Source organism: Anabrus simplex, chromosome 6 (genome assembly GCF_040414725.1).
Source record: "Anabrus simplex isolate iqAnaSimp1 chromosome 6, ASM4041472v1, whole genome shotgun sequence".
Taxonomy (NCBI): Eukaryota; Metazoa; Arthropoda; class Insecta; order Orthoptera; family Tettigoniidae; genus Anabrus; species Anabrus simplex.
The window spans coordinates 247,701,828-247,724,227 of NC_090270.1; the positions used below are offsets into that span (position 1 = coordinate 247,701,828).

The following is a 22,400-nucleotide window of genomic DNA, read 5'->3' on the forward strand; positions in this document are numbered from 1 at the left end:
CCTCCCAAAACTGATCAACCCGCCACAGTGAACGTAGGTAGTGATGAAGAGCCTCCTCAGGGAGAAGTCAATAGGATAACCGTTGCTGCTCAAACTATCTCTGCCCCATCGAACAACGAATCTGAACGCCGTGCGTCATTGGGTAACATCCGCTCTGAATTAACTTCTTTGCCATTGAAACCTTTAACGACTATGTCACCTGGGTTCAGTAGCTTGCCTCATCCATTGGCAATGTTGCTTAGAGGTATCTCTAAGTTTTCCGTCAACACCACCAGTGATGTAATTTCATTTTTAAGATTTCTAGTGGAATTTCAGGATCATGCTCTGGTTTTTTCTCTTTCGCCATGTCAAATTTTGCAAATTATCTATCCGTATGCTATTGGTATTCTCTCTGATAAAATCGTAAGAGCCATTGCCGAGCAATCATCTATTGAGGATTTCCATGCCCATTTGCTAGCTAACTTCATCCCGGCTAGGGCCAGGTCCTCCCTGATTCAGAAGTACTATTACCGTGTACAGCGCTTGGATGAAAACTTGGCTGATTTCATTCAAGATATCAAATTCTACACTAGGGTGTTTGCCCTGCACTTTCCTGAAGATCAGATTGTGCAGGCTATTGTAGAAGGTATTTCGCCATCCTACAGGTCATATTTGTGTTTCGCGGCGTGTCCGCAAACCTTCTCTGAACTTGAAGCATTGGCCGTCTCAGCGGAAGGAGTTAGATACGCCGATTCTTTGCGTGTCGCGAAAGAACCCCCGCCTTCCTTTAGTAACACTCGGCCTCCACCTCGCCGACCAGTCAATCCCCGTAAATGTTATGCTTGCGGGTCGCCTGAACATCTGCGGAATAAGTGTCCTCTGATCAAGTCAAGTGGGACAAGGAATGGAGCAGGGTCATCACAAGGCTGTTTTAAGTGTGGGGCCTTCTCACATATCGCCAAGAATTGCCCAAACTCAAATAGCACCCCCTCCTGCCCAACTTCTGGTGCAAATTCCAGCTATTCCAATAATAAAAAGTGACTAGTGGCGTCGGCTGAGCCGACTAATCCATCTTCCCGAGACTTAGCCCCTAGTAAACAGGTTGTAAATGCAGAGAACGACCAGCCTTCAAATTCATCTTTTGAATGCCCTAAAGAGTGTCTTAGGATTGCGGCGGATACCCCCGCACCTGTTCCTTTTCTTAAGATTGAGTTAAATAATGAGCCTATAACAGCTCTCTTAGATTCAGGCAGTGTTTGTTCCATTATTTCGGCTGATTGGTATTCTAAATTGAAATCTGTTTGTAAACTCCCTGACTATGACTCATCTCCTGTTAAATATGTTTCGGCTAATTCATCTCCATTAGAAATTCTAGGTTCCTTACATGTCAAAATTCGGGTTTTTAAATTTACATGGAAGATCAAATTGTTTGTGGCCAAGCGTTTGTCTTGCCCCATCATATTGGGAGCGGACTTCATTTCTCACACTGGTCTTGTGCTCGATCTCCAGAGTAGGTCGTGCACATTCAAATTTGCGTCCAATTGTAGAATTCCCTTGTTAAAGTGTAATTCTGTATCATGTTCATCTATTTCGCCTACCCAGGATGAGATGTTGTTAGACCTTAGACATCTACCTGAGGAGCAGGCTGATAGTATTCGGAAATTGTGTCAGTCGTTTCCCGAGGTGTTCTCTGATACTCTTGGTGTTACTGACCTTATTGAATACAAAATTGAGGTCACGGATTCTATTCCTGTCCGTTTTCCACCGTATAGGCTATCTCCACCTAAAATGAAGGCTCTGAAAGAAATCATCGATCAGATGTTGAAAGATGGTATTATTAGGCCCTCTAAGTCAGCGTATTCTTCGCCTATTTTTCTAGTCCCGAAACCCCAAGGAGGCTTCAGGCCTGTCATTGATTACAGGGCTCTCAATCGGAAGGTGGTGTTGCAATCTGTGCCCCTTCCCGACCTTCATTCTTGCTTTTCATGGTTTCGTAAGGCCAAGTTCTTCACCATCTTGGACTTGAATCAGGCCTATAATCAAATTCCCCTTGCCGAAGAGTCTAAACATCTTACAGCGTTTGCCACGGACTGGAATTTATATGAATACAACCGCGTGCCTTTCGGGCTCCCCACGGGGGCAGCTGTGCTCACTAGGCTACTAGATAGGGTCTTTTCCGACATCAAATTTGAGTACTTATATCACTACTTGGATGATGTCGTCGTATTTTCCGAAACCTTTGAAGAACATCTAGATCATTTGCGAGAAGTTCTCAATCGCCTTCGTAAGGCTGGGTTAACTGTTAAGTTGTCCAAGGTTGCCTTTGCTAAGCCCTCTATGTCATTCCTAGGGCATATTGTGTCACCTGATGGTGTAGCAGTCGATCATTCTAGAACACAGGCCATCCGTGATTTTAAACCTCCCAAGGACATTAAAGGTATCGCCAGGTTCATTGGCATGGTGAATTTCTTCAGGAAGTTCATTCCTAATTTTGCTAATAGAGCGGCGCCCTTAAACCTTCTTCGTAGGAAAGGCATCAAATTCGAGTGGGGACCTTCTCAACAAGCCGCTTTTGAAGATCTGAAATTAGCTCTCTGTAATGCCCCTGTACTTGCTATGCCTGATTTCTCGAAGAAATTCATCGTCCAAACCGACGCATCGTCGTCAGCAGTAGCTGCAGTTCTTCTTCAAGAGACTGAACTAGGGAGGCGACCCATCGCCTATGCGTCTAGGACATTGTCAGCTCAAGAAGCAAAGTACTCCATATATGAGCTTGAAGGTTTGGCAGTCTTATTCGCCTTAGAAAAGTTCCGTCTCTATCTGGAACACGTCAAATTCGATCTGGAGACAGATAATCAAGCCTTAAGCTGGGTCTTAGGTAGGCCGCGTCGTACAGGTCGTATAGCCCGTTGGGCCATCCGTATTTCTGCCTTCCAATTCGATGTACGGCATATCAGAGGTACTGAAAATGTTGTTGCCGATGGACTCAGCCGTATGTTTCATAACGACGTAGAGACCCACGAACCGGTCGACAGTTCATCACCTTCCGAGTCCATACTATCTGGTGTTAATGCCATCTTAACAGATGCTCCCATGCTTTTTAGGGATATTGAGAAATACCAACGTGAAGATCCGACGCTGGCTCCGATAATGGAAACCCTTTCTTCTGGGGAACATGCTGTCCCTTATGTTCTAAGGAATGGTGTTCTATGTTGCCCTTCGAGGCATGATAAGTTGATGAAAGTTGTTGTTCCAGCGGTTCTTGTACCTATGATCTTCAAATACTATCATGAGACCCCATTGGGGGGGCATCTTGGAATCTTTAAAACTCGTGAAAAAATTCGTGAAATGTTCATTTGGAAAGGTATGGACGGTGAAATCCGTGAACTTGTAAAAGCTTGTAAATCTTGTTTGCTTAGTAAACCCACCATGTCCACCAAGGTAGGCCTTTTGTCTTCGCATCAAGCGTCGCGCCCCATGGAACGCCTGTATATCGATTATGTGGGACCCTTCCCCCAGTCAAAGGGTAATGCCAACAAGTTCATCTTTGTGTGTGTAGATGGTTTTACAAGATTTTCCTGGTTATTTCCGACTAAGCTGGCTACCGCTCAGTCCACCATTACTTGCCTAAATTCTATTTTTGCTTCTTTTGGTCCGTGCCAACACATTGTATCTGATAATGCTAAAGCTTTTACATCAAATCTGTTTCGTAAATTCTGTTTTGACTTGTCCATCTCTCATGTAACTACATCTGCTTATTACCCTCAACCATCTCTGGCTGAACGGGTTAACCGTAATCTCAGGTCCGCACTTATTGCCTATCATCATGAAGATCATTCTAGGTGGGACACGTCCCTGCATTGGTTAGCTTTTGCTTTGAATTCGGCGGTTCATGAATCTCACAAATTTACTCCAGCTTCTTTGATGTTTAAGTTCGTTCCCAACACGCCGCTCTCTAACCTCTGGTCTCTGAATGACATTCTGCCCGAGACAATAGATCCGGACAACATTAAAGATCTTTGGAAGAAGGCTAAAGCTAATCTTAAAGTATCTCATGAAAAGGTTAGGGAAAGGTATGATCGTGGACGGAGACCCACCACCTTGAAGGTAGGTGACCAGGTTATGGTCAAAAATTTTGTTCCCGCGGGCAAGCTTGCCCCCAGATTTCATGGGCCTTGTATCATTCTCGATTTTCTTACGCCGGTTACCTTATTGCTAAGTAATCCAGCCACCGAGAGGATATTTAGAGTTCACCTGTCCCAGGTGAAACCGGTGTAATTTCTGTGTTAACTTGCTTCATATTATTTTGAAAGGATATGAAGGTTATATTTTTTTTTTGAGTTTCACTTTAAGGCATTCTGCCCCTTCTGTAATATTTTGGTTTTAGATGTAAGCCTTGTGTAAAACCTGCCCCGACCCGTTAAACTGCCATCCTGTTCTTGCCACGGCCATTACCACGCTCCCGTCTCCTGCTCCACCTTACACTGTGGCTTCATAATAGTAAATGCCATGGATATCTACACGCCGCTGGCCCCTCAACCTCTCCACAAGCCTGTACCCTCAAAGGAAATGATTGTCCAACACAATTCTGCCGCCTAGCTTTAATGTTTCAGCGCCCCCGCAGCCGCGCAGCGCCGTGCAGCGACTGGGAAGGGGGATGGGCCCCCTCCTCTCCAGCGAGGACGACATGTGCACGGCGAGCCGGAGCTCACCTCCCGGCCAAGGCTGATGTGCGGCGCACGACCTGCTACATGCCCGCAGCCTGTATCTGTTCACCGCGGGCACGGCGTACTTCAACACCTCTGCTCCCCTCATAGTGCGGGCGAGCGGTATCTCAGGGTACTTGAGGGGTCCGAGCGGCCTCCGTTGGACGCAAGCTGCAATGGCCGGTCCGGCCATTCGACTCAATCTACATCAACTACATGGACAGTCACCATAAGCAATAACTATACTTGGGAATTCAACTACAATATTTGGTGGACATTGCAAAATTTTTCTTCACCTTTAAGTATTAAAAGTTTATCTTCACAAATTCAAATTCTACAAACATAAAGACTTTCATTCACCTGCAACAACAACATTTTGAAACTGAATTAAGAAATCTTGTAAATGCTTCTGCTATCTATCTTCGTATCAACATCATTTCTTGGACTTTGTTTCAAACTGATTTCATGTGTCACCCCTGGAGGAACTTTTGGGGGGGGAGGTCTGTACCGGGCGGTACACCTCTACACCGTTTATTTAAAAGTTGCGCCAGTTGAAACTCCTCTTCTGGAGGAAGGTTGAACTTTATCTATTCTATTAATTCTCTACTTTCTCAGAAGATGTCACCACGTGGAAAATTTTGAGTTTTTGAACTGTGTCACTTTTGATGTGTTTTTGTTTCGCTTGAAGTAAGAAGTGTGAACTTTCTCTTCTAGAGGACACTACTGAAGAATTACAATAGTGCAACCTAGCGCGAAATCAAAGAACTATTTTGTTGGAGAAATTTTTATTTCAAGAGTTTGTTCTTGGTTAAATTTCTTTCTGTCATTGTTTAAGTTGGCTGTATACCCCTCTTTTTCCCCTTATTTTGGATCTAGCCAATCCCGAATTTCTTTAATTAATTTTCCACCAATAATGTGTTTCTTCTTCCTCTATGTAGGGGTTTCTTTTCCCTAGCCAATAAAAACTTTGAGGGAGGGTGTTTTATTTCCCCTAACGCCTAGAATCTTCCGCGAGAGGATATAAACTGCTGATTTTGGGGTCTCCGGGCCACTTCTGTTCCATCTTTCAGTGTATTAAGTACATAGCAGGAGGCGGGAAGCGCCTCTTTCTTCTTCAGCCGTTCTACATCAGGTAATGGCCTATTAATAACTTCTTTTCTCGCTAGGTCGGCAGTTTAACACTCGCGGCGGGTTCGAAGCATTTCCATCATGTAACCTTTTCCTAAAATGTAATTACTCTTTTCATCTTTTTCTTGTAAAGCTACATATTGGGATAGAGAGTGCTAACCCTCTCGAGCTCCCACTCACATTTGTTTTGAGGTGAACTTATTTTCTCAAACTATTCTTCGTTTATGTAATGTAAAGTGTTCTTCTCTAAGTCACCTCTGTAGTATGGGATTAGCCCTTGCGTTAGCGGCCCAGAGCCAGATTAGGTTTTAAAAAAAAACAAAGTGTATTAGGAGTGCAAGATCGCCTCCTCTCAAATTGTTATTTTAGAGGTCATGTAATCAACCTTCTTTTCATGTAATAGACCTCTGTAGGTTGGGTATTTTACCCCTGTGAATACGTCCTTAGAGGACAGCTTGAAGGTAGAGTTTGGTGTGGCCTTTGAGAGGCTTAAATTTTAAGAGCGGATCGCTCTTTTGAAAATGGAGTGTCATATGCCTCGTGGAGGCTTTTCTGTGTAATTCGGAGCCAGGGGCTCCTAGGGATGAATGGGGTTTTCTGCCCCTCTGTTAAAACTTGTGTTTGTGGTAAAACTGAGCTGATCGCTGAAGTCAGGGCGTGAAGCCCAAAACCTGTAAATATTGTATCTCCCCTTGTTTTGCTACATTGTACCTGCCATGTCTGTTATTGCTTGGTTTTTGAAAAGAAAATATAACCTAGTTAAATTTTAAATTAATTTTACATTAACTTTGATTCCGTAGTTTGAAACCCATTCACGCCCGCACCTTCTTACGCCTCTACCTACCGCTAAAACACGGTAACAATTATCATCATTATTATTAATTTACAATTTGCTTTTTGTTACACTGACACAGATAGGTCTTACGACAACGATGGGTTAAGAAAGGGCTAGGAGTGGGAAAGAAATGGTCGTGGCCTGAATTAAACTACAGCCCCAGCATTTGCCAGGTGCGAAAATGGGAAACCACGGAAAACCACCTTCGGGGCTGCGACGGTGGAGTTTGAACATACTATCTTCCAAATGCAAGCTGGACCCACCTGCTGATGATGTGCTGCTATGGGGAGAAACAGAAGCTGAAGAACAGAAAAATCTGACAAAGTGGAACAATATGTTCAAAAAATTTGAGATGAAGATATGTAAAACAAAGACTAGAAATGACCATCTACAGGAAAGGAACAACCTTAAACCTCCTTTTGTCCTTTTGGGAGGAGCAAAACTAAAATTAGTTTCTCACTTCAAGTACTGTACCTCGGAAGCACAATTTCCAAATACAACACTATCAAGCAGGCATTATTATTGTTTTTTCTGACGAAAGCAGGTAGAAGTGTTCAGCTTTATATTGCTGGGGTAAGTCTAGAATATCCAACGTAATGTTTTTGAATTCGTAGCCATTTCATTTCTTGATATAAATATTTTTCTTTTTTCTTTGGGACTTCCATGGAAAAACGTGAAGAGTGATAAAGAGGAATTTCCTTTCAGGTGGTTTTAAGATCTGGGAGTGCACTTACGACCTTGCTCAGTTTCTGCTCTCAGCTCCTGATGTTAAGTTTGCTGGCTGTCGAGTGCTCGATCTCGGCTGTGGAGCAGGCCTCCTGGGAATGCTGGCCCTGCGATTTGGAGCAAACGTTCACTTCCAGGATTATGTGAGTAGTCTTGAGCTCTTGATGTACACTTTTTGATATTATTATACAGGAATGAACATACTGTCTTCTGTGACATAACAGCGAAACTCTTTTCTTGGTTTAAGCTTTGGGATACGTACATTTACCGAAAGAAAATACAATTTGTGTGATTTGTACACATTCTTTGCTCTCTCATTAACATACGTTTCAATATTTGTATGGCATTTATAACTATGACAACAAATTAAACACATGAACTAAAACATATCACTGGTGTACTCCTCCTTCATGGAACCTTTGGGCTCGTTTAGATGGTATTGTATCAATGTTTGGCCCTATCGTTTGCGTACTGGAAAGTCGCAAAGCACATTTCAAGTTTTCATCGGTGAGCCGACTTCTGTGTCAAGATTTACAAATCTGCATTAATGAAAACATCTTTTGACATAAATAAGTTGATGCGAATATACTTACAGTATGTGCATTAAGTTTGTGCAATCTAGGAAATCTCTCCCATGGAAAACGAACATAAAATTCAGTCAAACTGTTTGTGTTTGCAAACGTACCTTTCATTCGAATATCGCACTGTAAGTCAATCAACTCTAGCTGCAGTTCTGCTCTAACAGTTTGCACATCCACTGAGAAGGACGTAGCGAACATCTGCAGATCATTTTCTAATGCCTGAATATCATGAAACCTACTCTCAAATTCATCATATAGTGACTTACAACCTCTTTATATTCTTCTAATGTTTTACCGGAATAGTTTGGAGCTAGACACAACTCAGCAGTCAAAGTCGGAAAATGCGAAGCCTTTATTCACGAACTGACTTTCCTACAGTAGTACTTTTAGCTTAAGAGCTTTAACATTGCATCTGGGAGATAGTGGGTTCGAACCCCACTGACGGCAGCCCTGAAGATGGTTTTCCATGGCTTCCCATTTTCACACCAGGCAATTGCTGGGGCTGTACCTTAATTAAGGCCAAGGCCGTGTCCTTCCCACTCCTAGGCCTTTCCTATCCCATCATCGTCGCCATAAGACCTATCTGTGTCAGTGCAACGTAAAGCAAATAGAAAAAAAAAAAGCAAAAGCTTTAACACGATCACAGAGGTGAATAATGATAAGATCTCTACCTTTTAGGGAGGAATTAAGATCATTAAGATGGCTGGTGAGATCTATAGTACTAGAAATGCCACATCTCCTTTCTATTTTCCATTGTTCAGTCCTCCTAGTGGTTCACTGTACATTATACATGCACAGTAAGTAGTGATAGAGGTAACAGTAGATTTCCATAAAGAGAGCTATTTCTTTCTTCCGAGCATAGAAGCTATGTAAAACTTCTCCTCTACTTAACCACTGCATGTTCGTATAATACGGAATGTCACCTCGCATGAGTGCACGCATATCGTGTCGGAATCTAACCAGTCAAGATAGATGTGCTATACCTTTGCGCCACTGGCATTCAGTACGCATTACATCATGAACTTCCCCTACTTACTCGTTAACCTGCTCTTGTTCCTCGAAAGCGGGGAGCAAACTGGCTCCGAAGGTATTTTGCTCTCAATTGACGATGCCTGAGTTAGTAAACCACGTATATCTGAGCAGGCAGAATTTAGTGTGAAATACTTGTTGCCCATCGATAATGATAAAAACTTCCAACCCTGTTTTAGTTGTCTAAATTAAGCAATATTTTCAAGTGAAAAATTATTGAAAACCGTATTTTTAATGCAACAGTGATTCATGAACAGTTTGTGATAAGTCGATTTCTTCATTTCTTTGATGACACCTTCACTGAACAGACTGATAAACTCGGGAAGATACAACCAGTGGTCAGCTGTCTGGAAACCAAATTCATGTGAATTTATAACATGTGATGTTACTGTGGATGGATTCAGGTTCTGTGGTCTCCTAAGTTATGTCCAGTCCAACCCTTCTCAGTTTGCTAGGTTTGGCATTTGAGTGTATAAACTTTGTGGGAGAGGGACTGGGTATTATTGTGAATTTAGGATGTACACAGGGGTTTACTATGCTTGAAGCCCTGATCTCCCTGTCAGTGAATCTATGGTACTAAACTTGGTATAGCCTGTCACGAACACAGGTCATGTAGGGTAAATAGTTAACTGGTACTGGTATTCATTCCTACAACTATTACATAAGCTGTTGGAAGGAGGTTTACATGCAGTTGAACAGTCAGAATGAATAAAACAAAAATACATAACATTACATGCTAAGATATGTTTCTCAGTTCTTTTAAATCCGTTCAAGTGGATAAGCTTCAAAATAGTTCTGCATATGCAGTGGAAATTCACATTTTAAAGCATGCTAGGTGTTATGTACCAGCAATGTCTGCCTCAATGGTTAAGAACAGACAGGATTTCTGAACTCTGATAGTTAGCTGGTCCACTGGAATACTGAAGTATTTTAAAATCAAATGTTTTACAATCTTGTTTCCGTTTACACGCATACGGAATGAAAAATTAGACCATCACAGCTTGTTTCAGATTAATCACAGATTGATAGTTTAAGGTTGTTTTATGACTGTTGGCCCATTTTCTTGTCCAAGCAAGTTCTTTATGAGCGTCTCCACTTTTATTTTTATGGTGGGGATAGACAGCCTTTGTGTTTGCTCTGTTTTGAAAATCCCTTTTTTCCCCTTCTAAACTGAAGGCTGAAGAAGTTGTGAGAATATATAATTAATTAATAAATATTGGAAAGGAACAAACAGTGTCAAATCAAGTCATATATATTCAGAGAGAGAGAGAGGAACTGAAGATCTGTCAAGATGACCCGTGTGTTGATGCCCGCCCTCCTGATGAAGTTGGCAAGCAGAAACAAGTTTGTTGGCGGCTGAGAAGAGATGAATGTAGAACAACTGGGATTGATGAGGAGAGAGCCTATCTGTTCAAAGAAGAGAGTGTATGGAGATGTGGAGATTGTCCTCCTCCTTTTGTGTTTTCATGTTTGTCCTTGTCTTCTCTCTCTGCTGCTCCCTTTTTCTCACACTTACTTGCCATTACTTTGCACGTTTACAACTAGCAATAGAGCAGCTACAGTACGCTGGTCATAGGCAGATATATACATCAAACATAGGTGAAGAGAAGGTCCATTATTGGTAGACACACATCAAGCAGACATGAAAAAACTTACATGCATTGACAGAGTATGTCATGTTTCAATGGCCAAACAGTAAAGACAGACTGATAGGAGCAGGGATATGATTCAAGGTCACATCTACTTCACAACTGTTTAGCGGATGCACTTCCGGCTGGACAAGCCATAATGAAGACGGGAGGGATATGCTTATTCATGATAGACACATCATTTTTGCTTCTCTCGTAAAATTAGTTAAATCGGACATAGAGGAGCATATTTCCAAAATGTCCTTCCTCCACATTTTGAGGAAACTGACTTATGGGTACAATGATAATGTCCATCCCTTTCTCTGCGGAATGGTGATGAGTTTTTGAGGCAGAATGTCCTTTTTATAAGCACTAAACTCAGTTAAATATGAGCTGTGTTTCCAAAGAGTCTCTTTTCCACAGCAATATGACTGACTGGAGTGCATCACAATTATGTTTACAAAATGTCTCTTCTCCTCTATACTGTATAACAAGGATTGCCATTATTGTTTCAAAGCTGTCTCTTATCCTCCAATACAACTAGATATAAAGGCAATGCAAAACAAGCATTTTATGCAATTTATTTGCAAATACGTTGATAATTGTGTAGTGGTGACATTGTTGCACGACTATGAGATGAAGGAAAACAATTTAACTACAGGTTATGGTGTAATAATACATTCAAGTCCTTGTGCTTCGTGTGCATTTTCTGTTAAGTTATAGTGCTTTTACATACATTGTTTGGTATATTTAATAAGTTTGGACATAATTTTTGTCAGGTGTTTACTGTTACATTTGTTTCCATGCAAAATAACAGCAGAAAAACAGTCAAATGAAGATAGTGTGAAAAACAGTGTAGTAGTTTCTGCTCCCTTGAGAAAAGGGAGAAAACATACTAGGAATAAGGAAGAGTGGAGGAAAAATGTTAAGAAACGAAAACTCAATGCTCAGAAGAGACTACCACAGTCATAAAACAACCTTAAACTATCAATCTCCCAGATTATAAAGTGTGTATTATATCCACTAGGTCCCTCATAATAACCATAACATAAATATATCAACACCTAAGAATGAAAACCTCATATGAGGTGCACATTTCTAAAATGTCCTTTCTCCAGCAGCTTCTAGTTTACAGAACTGAGAAAAATCAAATAGAAAATGTAATTTTGAGTTTGACTCTCTCAAACATTCTTCTAGTTACTTGTTATACATTCCATAATACCCCACAATCAAAGTATGCATTTAATACCATACCATTAATTAGATATTAATACAAATGAGTTGGAGAAGGGACATTTTGGAAATACAGAAAGGATAAGAGACGTTTTGGAAATACATTTGAAATTATTTTTTACTAAACATTCAAAAACTTGACTACTAGATTAAAAGTGATGTGTACCACCAACCAGCATAATTAAAATATAAATAAGTTCAAGAATTTCATAGTAATGTAAGGCAGCTAACTCTAAATGTCTTTGAAAGTGGTTAAACAACATCCACGTCTTCCATCAATCCCCCTTCATTTTTGGCTTCAGATGGAATAGCTTCATTAGTGTCTTTATAGAACTTGAGGTCCTGATTTGTCTCCTGCATAGATAACTCTTTACACTTCAATCTTCAAAACACTGCATACATGCATACACTCTGGAGTCGCTCGTAAAGAACTTGCTTGGACAAGAAAATGGGCAAACACTGACTTCAGCTTCAGATTACAAGGGATAGAGGAAGTACTATGCTTTCTACCTCGCATATCTCAGGAGTGAAAACCAACTCCATCTCTCAAAGAGATTATTAAATAGTGTCATAATGTGAGAACATGGAACAGATCCATGGTCTCACCATAGGTCCATCGTAATGGAGCATGGAATGGTTCCATGAGTCTGAGCTAATGCGTTAAGGAGGAAAGCATAAAACTGTGTCTTAGATGGATTTGCTTTTAGCTATTTCTTCCTATAATAAACTGAGTGTGTGTCTAGAGCTTCAGACAGCTTCTGCTCAATGAACTGAATATTATTTCTTTAAGTAGATGGTAGGTAAAATGCCTGAAATTTAGACACACTTTGCATTGTATAATATCTCAAAAATTTGGAAATGAAGTGATAAATTCGCTATAATAACTGCATAATACTCATGTAACAAGAGTCTTTCTTTACAGGATATTTCGGTCATACAGTCTATTACCATACCAAATGTTCTTCTGAATGCTCCAGACAAGCTGGCTTCATGTAGATTCTTTTCTGGTGACTGGGAATCCTTTGTCCAACTGACAGCACCAGAAGATCTGAAATATGACTACATATTGACATCGGAGACTATTTACAACAGTTCCAATTACAACAAGCTGTGTTCTGTGTTCAAGACTAGGCTAAAGAAGAATGGTACTGTGTATCCTTTATGTATGTATGTATGTATGTATGTTTAGTCCTCAGCCCGAAGGCTGGCTGGATCCTCAACAGTTCTGCCATCAGCTGTCATATGTGGCCTAGGCACCACTGAAGAGGTGTACTAGGGAAATGAGGAGTGCGGTAGTTTCCCGTTGCTTTCCTCACCAAGCCAGAAGTTGCTATTACACATCAGTCTGCCAAGCCCACTGAAATGCATGCACCAACTGACCCTATGAGCAATATTTTCACACCATTCATAACAGGGACTGGCTGCAGAAGGAATGGCATTACTAACATCACTCATACCTCAGTCACTTTCATTTTGTCAAAGCCAAGGATAAAGCTGAGACAGATCTATGAAAGTAACAAAATTGCTCTAGCCTATACCAGAAGACGTAGTGCACTGTAAACACTAGGTCCTGCCAGCAAAGGCACGTATCCTTTATAATTGATATATATATATATATATATATATATATATATGTTGATTTTGAATGCTTTGGTTGCTATGGTTCATTTCTGTTTAGGCGTAGTAATAACCTTTTGTAAGTACGATACGTCTGAACGCAGTTTAGAATTATTGTAGTGTAGTTATTTTATTAGGAAGTGAGCCGATGACCTTAGATGTTAGCCCCCTTTAAACAACAAGCAAGCATTATTAGAAATTAGTGTGCATATTTTATTAAGTAGCTTTAACTTTGTTTTGGACACTTCCACCTAATCAATAAATACAAAGTGTTATACAACTTTATTCTACCTCATTTATAGTACAACTACACTGCTGTATTAAAAAAAATTTAGTCCACCTGGAAAGACGACATTGATTTTGATCCGATGACAGCAGATGCCACCTGGGGTATAGTAGATGTACTGATAATGGTTTCAACGTCATCTGCCAACAGATAGCGTAATGACATAGCTGCCAGAGTGCCATCTGCATGTACCCTTTAATATGGAATGTTTACAGCCATAAGGCTCGGTGTGATGTAAACATGTGAAGCAAACAGGTGCCATGCCATGGAGATGCACTCATGCTTCCTACAGCCAACTGAGCGAGTTTGACAGGGGTCTAATTGTGGCCTTCCAAGTGGCGGGATGGTCCTTTTGGAGAATTGCCACACAAGTTGGACGTGCTGCGTCAGTTGTGCAACGATGCTGGTTGCAATGGTCACTTGAACATTCTCACACCCGTAGACGAGGTTCTGGACATCCATGCAGCACAGACATCCGCCAAGATTGTCGTATTGTAAGGGCAGCAGTGGCAGATCGTACAGCTACCATGGCACAGATAAGAGGGTTTGTGAGCCCACAAGTGTCAACACAAACTGTTGCCAACTGGTTACTAGCAGTGGGACTATGGGCACTCACACATCTAGCCTGTCTTCCACTCACGCCACAGCATCGACGTGCATGGCTCAACTGGTGCCGTCAGAGAATCACTTGGAAGATGGAATGGCGGGCCGTGGTCTTCAGCAATGAAAGCAGGTTCTGCCTGCATGCAAGTGATGGTCATTTGCATGTACGATGTAGACCAGGCGAGCACTGTCTCAGAGAGTGCATTTGACCAAGACACACTGGCCCTACCCCAGGCCTTATGGTCTGGGATGTGATAAGCTACAACTTTTGTTCACCTTTGGTGTTTGTGGAGGGAACATTGACCAGTGCTCGGTACGTGCAGAATGTTATAACTATGTGAACAAGTCGAACAGGCGTGGAATAATGTATCCCGAGACAGTATTTGCCATCTGTATGATCGCATGGATGCCAGAATCAGCGCCTGCATTGCCGCCCGTGAAAGATACACCACGTACTAATATGGGTGTTTCAGTATGGATCGACACCTGGTACCTCAGTACCGCTTGAGCTTTTGATCTGTAAATGTAATCATTTTATGTACTCGATATGTGCTGTTTCAACAATAAATCTTGAGTGAATTGGAAACCTCTAAGAGGGTGTACTAATTTTTTTTCCCGGAAGTGTATTGTTTTTTGTTGTTGTTGTTTTTTGTTTGCTTTACGTCGCACCGACACAGATGGGTCCTATGGCGATGATAGGATAGGAAAGACCTAGGAGTGGGAAGGAAGCAGCCGTGGCCTTAAAGGAACAGCCCCAGCATTTGCCTGGTGTGAAAATGGGAAACCACGGAAAACCATCTTCAGGTCTGCCGACAGTGGGATTCAAACCCACTATCTCCCGGCTGCGCGCCCCTAACCATCTTCAACTACAATGATAAACTTAAGAACCAGACATTAAATTATAAATAATTCTATGTTGTAAAGTTTATATTCCTTTTCTTGGTAATGTCTTCAAGAATTGAAAAACACAATTTAAATATCTATTTTGTAACATTATAAAATCTTTGTTGTTGTCCTGCAAGTTTGTGAAAACACAAAAAAATACAATTTAAAACCTTAATATTCACTCGATGTTTTACACCAATTTTAATAATGACTGTTAAAGTTTTGCGCTATTCAGTTGTATCTTCAAATGAAAGTAGCGTCTTGTTTACACTATAATATTGCCGATGGATAAGTGTGAATGTGTAAAAACAATATTATCTAAAATATAAAATACGTAAGAGGCAACAATCTTCCCTATATCCTTGTTTTGATTTAGATACATTAGTTTTAAATGGTAGCAATTGAGTGTTGTCAAAGGTAGAAATCCTTGAGAAATTTCTTGTTGTTTTATGAGTCAAATGCACCAGCATGAAAATGGGAAAATGGACATTTTATCATTGGGTTTCCTAAAAATGAATTTTGTGAAAGGAACTCTTTCTTTCTCATGTTGACCTTCTTGCCGATCTGTTACTGCAGTCTTGTAACACATGGGAGTTTTAGTTCAAAATTTGTAATTTCTTTAAAAACTTTTGTACAAAAATGGGCAACTTAAAGGTTTGAAATTATTGGCCTAATTGGAATATTGGTGTGTGTGCATTTTGGGGAAGTGCCCTAGCAATAGGTAGACTGGGTTTCATATTGGTAAGTCTATGTGTTTCTTGTTCACTTAGAATGAAAGAAATGTTTTGAAGCAAATCTTTTAAATTGTTTTGAAATTTTTGTTGGATCTTTCTTAATGATCTTAAAATTCTCTTCTTGAAAAAAATGCTTGTGTGATGTAGTCCTCTTTGTACATTACTACTATTACATTGCCTTTATCAGCTTTAGTTATTATAAGGTTATTGGTTTTAATTTTATCTTTTAATTTCAAAATCTGTTAGTGGTTGCTTTTATTGTTATTACTATTACTTCTGAGATAACTGATATATTGAGGAGATCTTTTATTGACCTGGAATCTAACTTCATCTTGCTGTTTTACCGGTAATTTACTAATTGTTTGTTCTAGTTACGTTACTGTTGTTCGAATCTCTTTGTGTGAAGAACATGTATCCCAATTGTACATAAGGCCCCTACTCAATATGTGAAGTTCAGTTTCTGTGATGTGAATATGGGCGTTGCAGTAGTGTGAGCAGAATGTTCGGTGAAAAGCCACCCGACCATTCTGATTTTTATGTTAATGCCCTTCCTAATCATTCTACGTGCCAATCCAATTGTATTAACACTATATTGACTGACTTACCTGCCTACCTCCTTCCGGTTGCTGCTCAAGGTGATATTGAAAGATATTCTGATTGTTACCAAGCCCTGGAGTCACAAAGTGCCAAAAGTTACAACTGTAAAGTATGATGTGAAACAGCTGCCACCAGACCTGTGACCTATTAGTAAGAAGAATAAGACCAAACAAAAGAGGAAAGCTAGTGCTGCTAAAACAACATCAGCAAAGGTGCCAAAGAAAGTGGAAGCATGCTGGGCCCATAACCCAGAGATCCGTGGATCATAACCATGCTCTGATTCTTTGTGATTAAAGCATATTATAATGTGCTTTATATTATTTTATGAAAGAAAGAAAATCGATGAAGCATGTTTTTTCCTGTGAGTTATTAAAATAACTACGTAACATTCTAGAGGCTGCCTGGCCAAGGCGGTAAAGGCGTGGTTGGTTCGCCCGGAAGGACATGGGTTCGAATCCCCGCTAGGAAGTCGTTAAATTTAAGAAATGAGATTTCCACTTCCGGAGGTGCACATGGCACTGAGGTTCACTCAGCCTACACCAAAAATGAGTACCAGGTTAATTCCTGGGGGCAAAGGCGGCCGGGCGTAGAGCTAGCCACACTACTCCATCTAGTGCCAAGGTTACGGATAGTGGAAGCCTTTACCTTTCACCCCTCCAAGGGCCTTCATGGCCTGTATGGAGATGACTTTGCTTTGCTCTACTTAACATTCTCTATTTCATAAATACATTCTCAGGGAGGAAGCATAATGGCGGGAATAGCCATCACTTTGTTGCCTTCCTTCATTTTCCTTCCGAGTTGCTCTGGTACGTGTAACGCATAATCCGTTGTGCTGTGAATGCTGGCAGCTTATTACTGTTGAAGTGAAGTCATCTCTTTATTTATGTGCGTGTTCTAATATTCATGTACTGTACAGCAGTTGTTACTGAAGATTTTGATGTTGTGGTATGCAGCAATACACCATGGCATGACTAGTGTTGGTACAAAAATTCACTATGATTTTTATCTGTGCTTGGTTTTGTTATTTAGCTTTCATTTCTTAAGCGCTCTTTTTTTGCCACATTTTTACCTTTTTTTCACAAGCACATTTAATTCCCGGCATTACCTGGGCAAATTTATTAAATACAATTAATTGCATCCGCCACCCCGAGCCTATAACAATTACCTGTTACCACACACTACTGCAACACCCATATTCATGTCAGAGATTTCATTCACACTACTGCAATGCCCATATTCGCGTCACAGTTTCATTAAGTGTTACTTTAAGAAATGTTTTTAATAGGGGACTGAAGTTTATGTTTTATATCACTAGTGACTATATCCATTTGACTATTAACTTCTTTATGTGAAACTAATTCACTTCTCAGTAAGGACTTGGAAAGGGTACTATTATTATGAAAATGAGATTTTTTTAAGGTTTTCAAGTTTCTTATTAAGACTTTGATGTTTCCGAATGATAATGGTTTCTAATTTGATATGTGCACAATTGAGAAAATTGTCCCAATATAACTTCGGAAAATTGCGTGACACTTCCAGATAGGCCTCATAAAGTTTAGCGTTTAAATGGACTTTTCTCCTGTATGGAAATTTAATTTCCTCCTTTAACCGTATTTGATTGGTCTTAGTTTGAGTCTGACATGTTTGTGTAGTAGATCTATGTTTCCTATTATAGGCTCTCAAAAATTTTGGTGTTAGGTTATGATTGTGTCAAACATTCCTTCAAAATATCCTCACCTATGGTAGCTATTTTGGTTCTCAAATTTAAATGCCTGTGTACCACGTTGGCTTTATGATCTTGATTAATAATTTTCATTTTATTTTATGTGCTGGCAGTAACTTAATCAGGTGCTGATAGGTCTCCATGGGAATCTGGAGCTGTGCTGTCAGCATTGTATCCCACAACTGTTGAAGAATGCATGGCGAAAGTGGCAGATGGCAAACACAACAATCAAGGTGGTTGCAAGTAACTAACCTCATCTTTTAATCCGTATTGAAAGTCTGTTCTATCACCAATCCTGTTTACAATAGTAATGGATGACATCATGAGAACAGCAAAAGCAGCATATGGAGGAAGAGAAATGAACATGATGTTATTTGCAGATGATATTGTGATTTGGGGAGAAGACGACAGGAAGGTTCAAGAACAGTTGAATGTGGTGAATGGGAAGATTGAAGAATGTGGATTGAAAATAAGTGTAGAAAAGAGTAAAACTCTTGTTATGACTAGAGGGGAGAAAGAAGGGAAAGGTCAGATTAGACTTGCAGACAAGCCCCTGGAAGTAGTGGAAACGTTTAAATACCTGGGGAGTGAATTAATGGAGAATGCTCGACTGGATGCTGAGATTAGTAAAAGAATTCAAGCTGGAAGTTGTTTCTATCATAGTGTAAGAAACATGTTATGGGACAAAGATGTGCCAATGGAAGCAAAGGATACTATGTACAAGATGTATTACGTACCCATAACAACTTACGGAGCAGAAACTTGGACAATGACAAAGAAGGATGAGAGTCGAATACAGGCAGCCGAAATGAAATTCTTGAGGAGTATGATACAGAAGAGTAGAAGAGACAAAATAAGGAATGAGAAAATCCGGGAAGAAATTGGAGTGGAAAAAATGAATGATAGAATAGAGAAGAGCCGACTAAGATGGTTTGGGCACATAAAGCGAATGAGCGACGAAAGAATGCCAAAAAAGGTGATGGAAATGCAAATCCAAGGAAGGAGAGGCTGTGGACGACCACGATTGAGATGGAAGGATACCATCCAACGCAGCATTATAGAAAGAAACCTGGACTGGGACACAGTGTTGGAGGAAGAGTGGTGGAAAGACCAAAGAAAGTGGAGAGGGACCATATTTGCCCCTACCCGGCTACAGCTGAATAAAGGGAAATGATGATGATGATGATGAAAGTCTGTTTAATTACAACAGTGTTTTATTATAAACCACCTATTCAATACATCAAAATGTTATTACATTTAGAGTTTCCTCATTATTATGAAGTTATATGCGGGACATGTTTTGCTCCTTTATAGACCCCCATCAGCCAATCTAGAATCTCAAAGGTGGTGTATGTTCGTAACTAATGACTTAAAAACTATTTGTACATTTTACAGTCTTAAACTTATACAGTAGAGTCTCGATTATCCGACGTAAACGGGACCTGGAGTACGTCGGATCACCGAAAATGTCGGATAATACAGAATAACTTTGAAAATGAACTGAAACAAACAGGAAGGCTTGCTTTACGGTGCTCTATTTTTACCAATTCAATTGTACAGTACATGCAGTATTAAATGAAAACAATCCAGATGTCTTACGAAAAAAAACTTTTCTCCACAGATATTAAGCTACCTAACACCGTACCGTTTTTGCCACCGATCGCGCCACCCAGCACTGGCAGAAAAATTAGGGTCCCCTTCATTAAACTCCTCCTGGAAATACACAGCCTTTTCCTGCAGAATGGTGCCAGATATTGGCAGGCCCTTTTCCCGGTGTTCAGATACCAAAGAAATAGTGCTTCACTTACTTTTTCGTACTGACATTTTTTCATTGTTTTTCTCTGCTCTTGTAGAGCACATCTTTTCAATTTCTTCCCTCTGTATTTTCCATTCTCCCACTGTAACACGTCCAACACCATAATCTGAAGCCACATTTTGAAGAATTTCCCTTTTGTCAAGTCTCTTTAATGCACTCAATTTGCATTCTATAGAAACCGTCACTTTCTTCCATTTACTCGCCATACAGAGGATATGAAAACTATAACATCCGCACCCAACCAATACTACAATGACTGAAGACTTACTGCACCTGTCCTTGAGAAAAACCCAGTCCTACCGCCAGCGTTCAGGCCAGTGCTTGTCCCATGGTCGCATCCTCCACAGCGGGTGTGTCTGAATTTAGTCTCCACCAAAAGCTGAAATTAAGTCTAAGAGTGTCGGATAACACGGAATGTCGGATAAGCGAAGGTCGGATGAGCGAGACTCTACTGTATTACTAAAATAGCATAGAAGGCAGAATCATTGATGGTGTGCCTTATTAACAAGGACATAATAGTGAAAAAATGGATAAAAATACATTCATTTAAAATTATGGTAGAATAAGTCTGCATTGAAATATTTACAAACAATTAATATGTCTAAAATCTTAAATAATGACTTGTGATTCAATCTAGTCTTTTGAAATTTGAAAATGAGATCGGGTTAAAAGTTTGTTATCCTTTGAGGATAAGAGTCTATAACATTCTAAGATCTCGTAATCTTGATAATTGACACATGTAGCAGGTTAAACCTTAGTCTTCACAAAGTTTAAACTTTTGTTGTCATCTGACACCAGCAATATTGTTAATAAGTATGTACTTGTTGACATCAATGACCAAGATTTGAAACTGAATTAAAATGAAGCGTAGTTGAAAGGGACGTAATTCAATGAACTGTGAAGCTGAAAGTTGTTAAATAGGCATCGCTTGTTGGCATGTCTGTAACAAGAAAAAAGATTCATGTGAGTGTCGAAAGTTGTGTTATTAGTTAAGTGAGCACTTAAGAAAACTTCACTTACCCCTCCAATTACTGCTTGTCTGTCTCGTATTGTCTAAAGTTGCACAGTGACTGCCTGTTGTTCCGCATCTGCTCCTTGTGTTGTATGAGTGAGGTAGTAGGGGTTGGGCGAAGGGAGTAGGGGTGGGCAGAGAATGTTAGTAGGTGTGGTTTTGGGAGGGGAACGTCTAGAGGAGGCGCAGGGAGGGGTTGTGTTCATTAATGTTGCATGATTATTGGCTGTTTTGGGGATAAAATCTTTAGCAAAGTTACTTTTTTCTAGATTAAGTGTTTGCAAAAGTTTAGGCAATTGTTCATGTAAAGGATTTTTTTATTTCAATTTCGTCATTTAAGTTTTTTCCTTATTGAAATGCTGTTCTAGATGGATATACATATTTTCTAATTCTGTCATAATTTTTCCTTTTCTATCTTTTTGATGATTTTTAAATCTTTCTCTATAGTTGTAAAATAGTGGCCTGATTCTCTCATGTGAGCACTCATAGCAGAATGTTTATTGTGTTTTGCAGCACTAACATGTTCAAGGTATCTTGTGAGAAAGCTACGGCCAGTTTGGCCAACGTATGAAAATTTACATTCTACAATTTTAGTCTATAGATACCAGAATTTAGATAAGGGTTATTGCTTGAATTTATGCTATTGTGGCTGAAAAAAATTGTTTGGGTCATATTTTGTGTCTTGAATGCTATATTAACATCTTGTTAATAGAATTTGTTATTTGATAAATTGCTGGATTAGTGAATGTAAATGTTGCAATTTTGGACTTTTTAGTTTTGTCAGGAGTAAGATTAGTTGCTAACTTTTGTTTTTACTTTATTAATGATCCGATTGACCACATCCATTTTGTATCCATTAATTGAAGCCAGATCTTTTATGAATTTGAGTTCCTTTTTGTAAGCTACTATCTGAAAGGGGGATTTTGAAAGCTCTATGAATCAAACGAAAAAAAAAAGTCGCCTGCTTATGTGATTTTGGATGGAGTGAATCGTCTTTTATCGTTAACGGAGCATATGATAGTTTTCTAAATATTTGAAAGTCAAATTTGTCTCCTATTTGTGTTACACTAATGTCTAGAAATTTTTTTGAATTGTTAGATTTGTCCTCTTTCGTGAATTTTATATTTGGGTCAATGTTATTTAAGAAATCTAGGATTTTTCAATATCGTTTTGTAGACTATCTATTATGACAAAGGTGTCGTCTACATACCTAAGCCAAAGACAAAGCCCTTTTATGTTTGTTTTTATTTTGTTTTGCTCCAAATGGTCCACATATATGTCA

At 39.9% G+C, this 22,400-nt stretch overlaps 2 protein-coding genes across 4 annotated transcripts in view; one reads left to right on the forward strand and one right to left on the reverse strand.

Annotated features, from left to right (window-relative positions):
* Positions 1 to 22,400, forward strand: part of LOC136876397 (histidine protein methyltransferase 1 homolog) — a 111,633-nt gene that overhangs the window by 30,617 nt on the left and 58,616 nt on the right. For all 3 annotated transcript variants that reach the window (XM_067150340.2, XM_067150338.2, XM_067150339.2), the window contains exons 3-4: positions 7,354 to 7,517; positions 12,768 to 12,997. In XM_067150340.2, coding sequence (XP_067006441.2) covers positions 7,354 to 7,517; positions 12,768 to 12,997 — 394 coding nt within the window. The remainder of the gene's footprint in view (positions 1 to 7,353; positions 7,518 to 12,767; positions 12,998 to 22,400) is intronic.
* mRpL12 (mitochondrial ribosomal protein L12) overlaps positions 20,591 to 22,400 on the reverse strand; it is a 72,160-nt gene continuing 70,350 nt past the window's right edge. Inside the window, exon 5 of the mRNA XM_067150343.2 lies at positions 20,591 to 21,046. Coding sequence (XP_067006444.2) covers positions 21,020 to 21,046 — 27 coding nt within the window. The 3' untranslated portion in view covers positions 20,591 to 21,019. The remainder of the gene's footprint in view (positions 21,047 to 22,400) is intronic.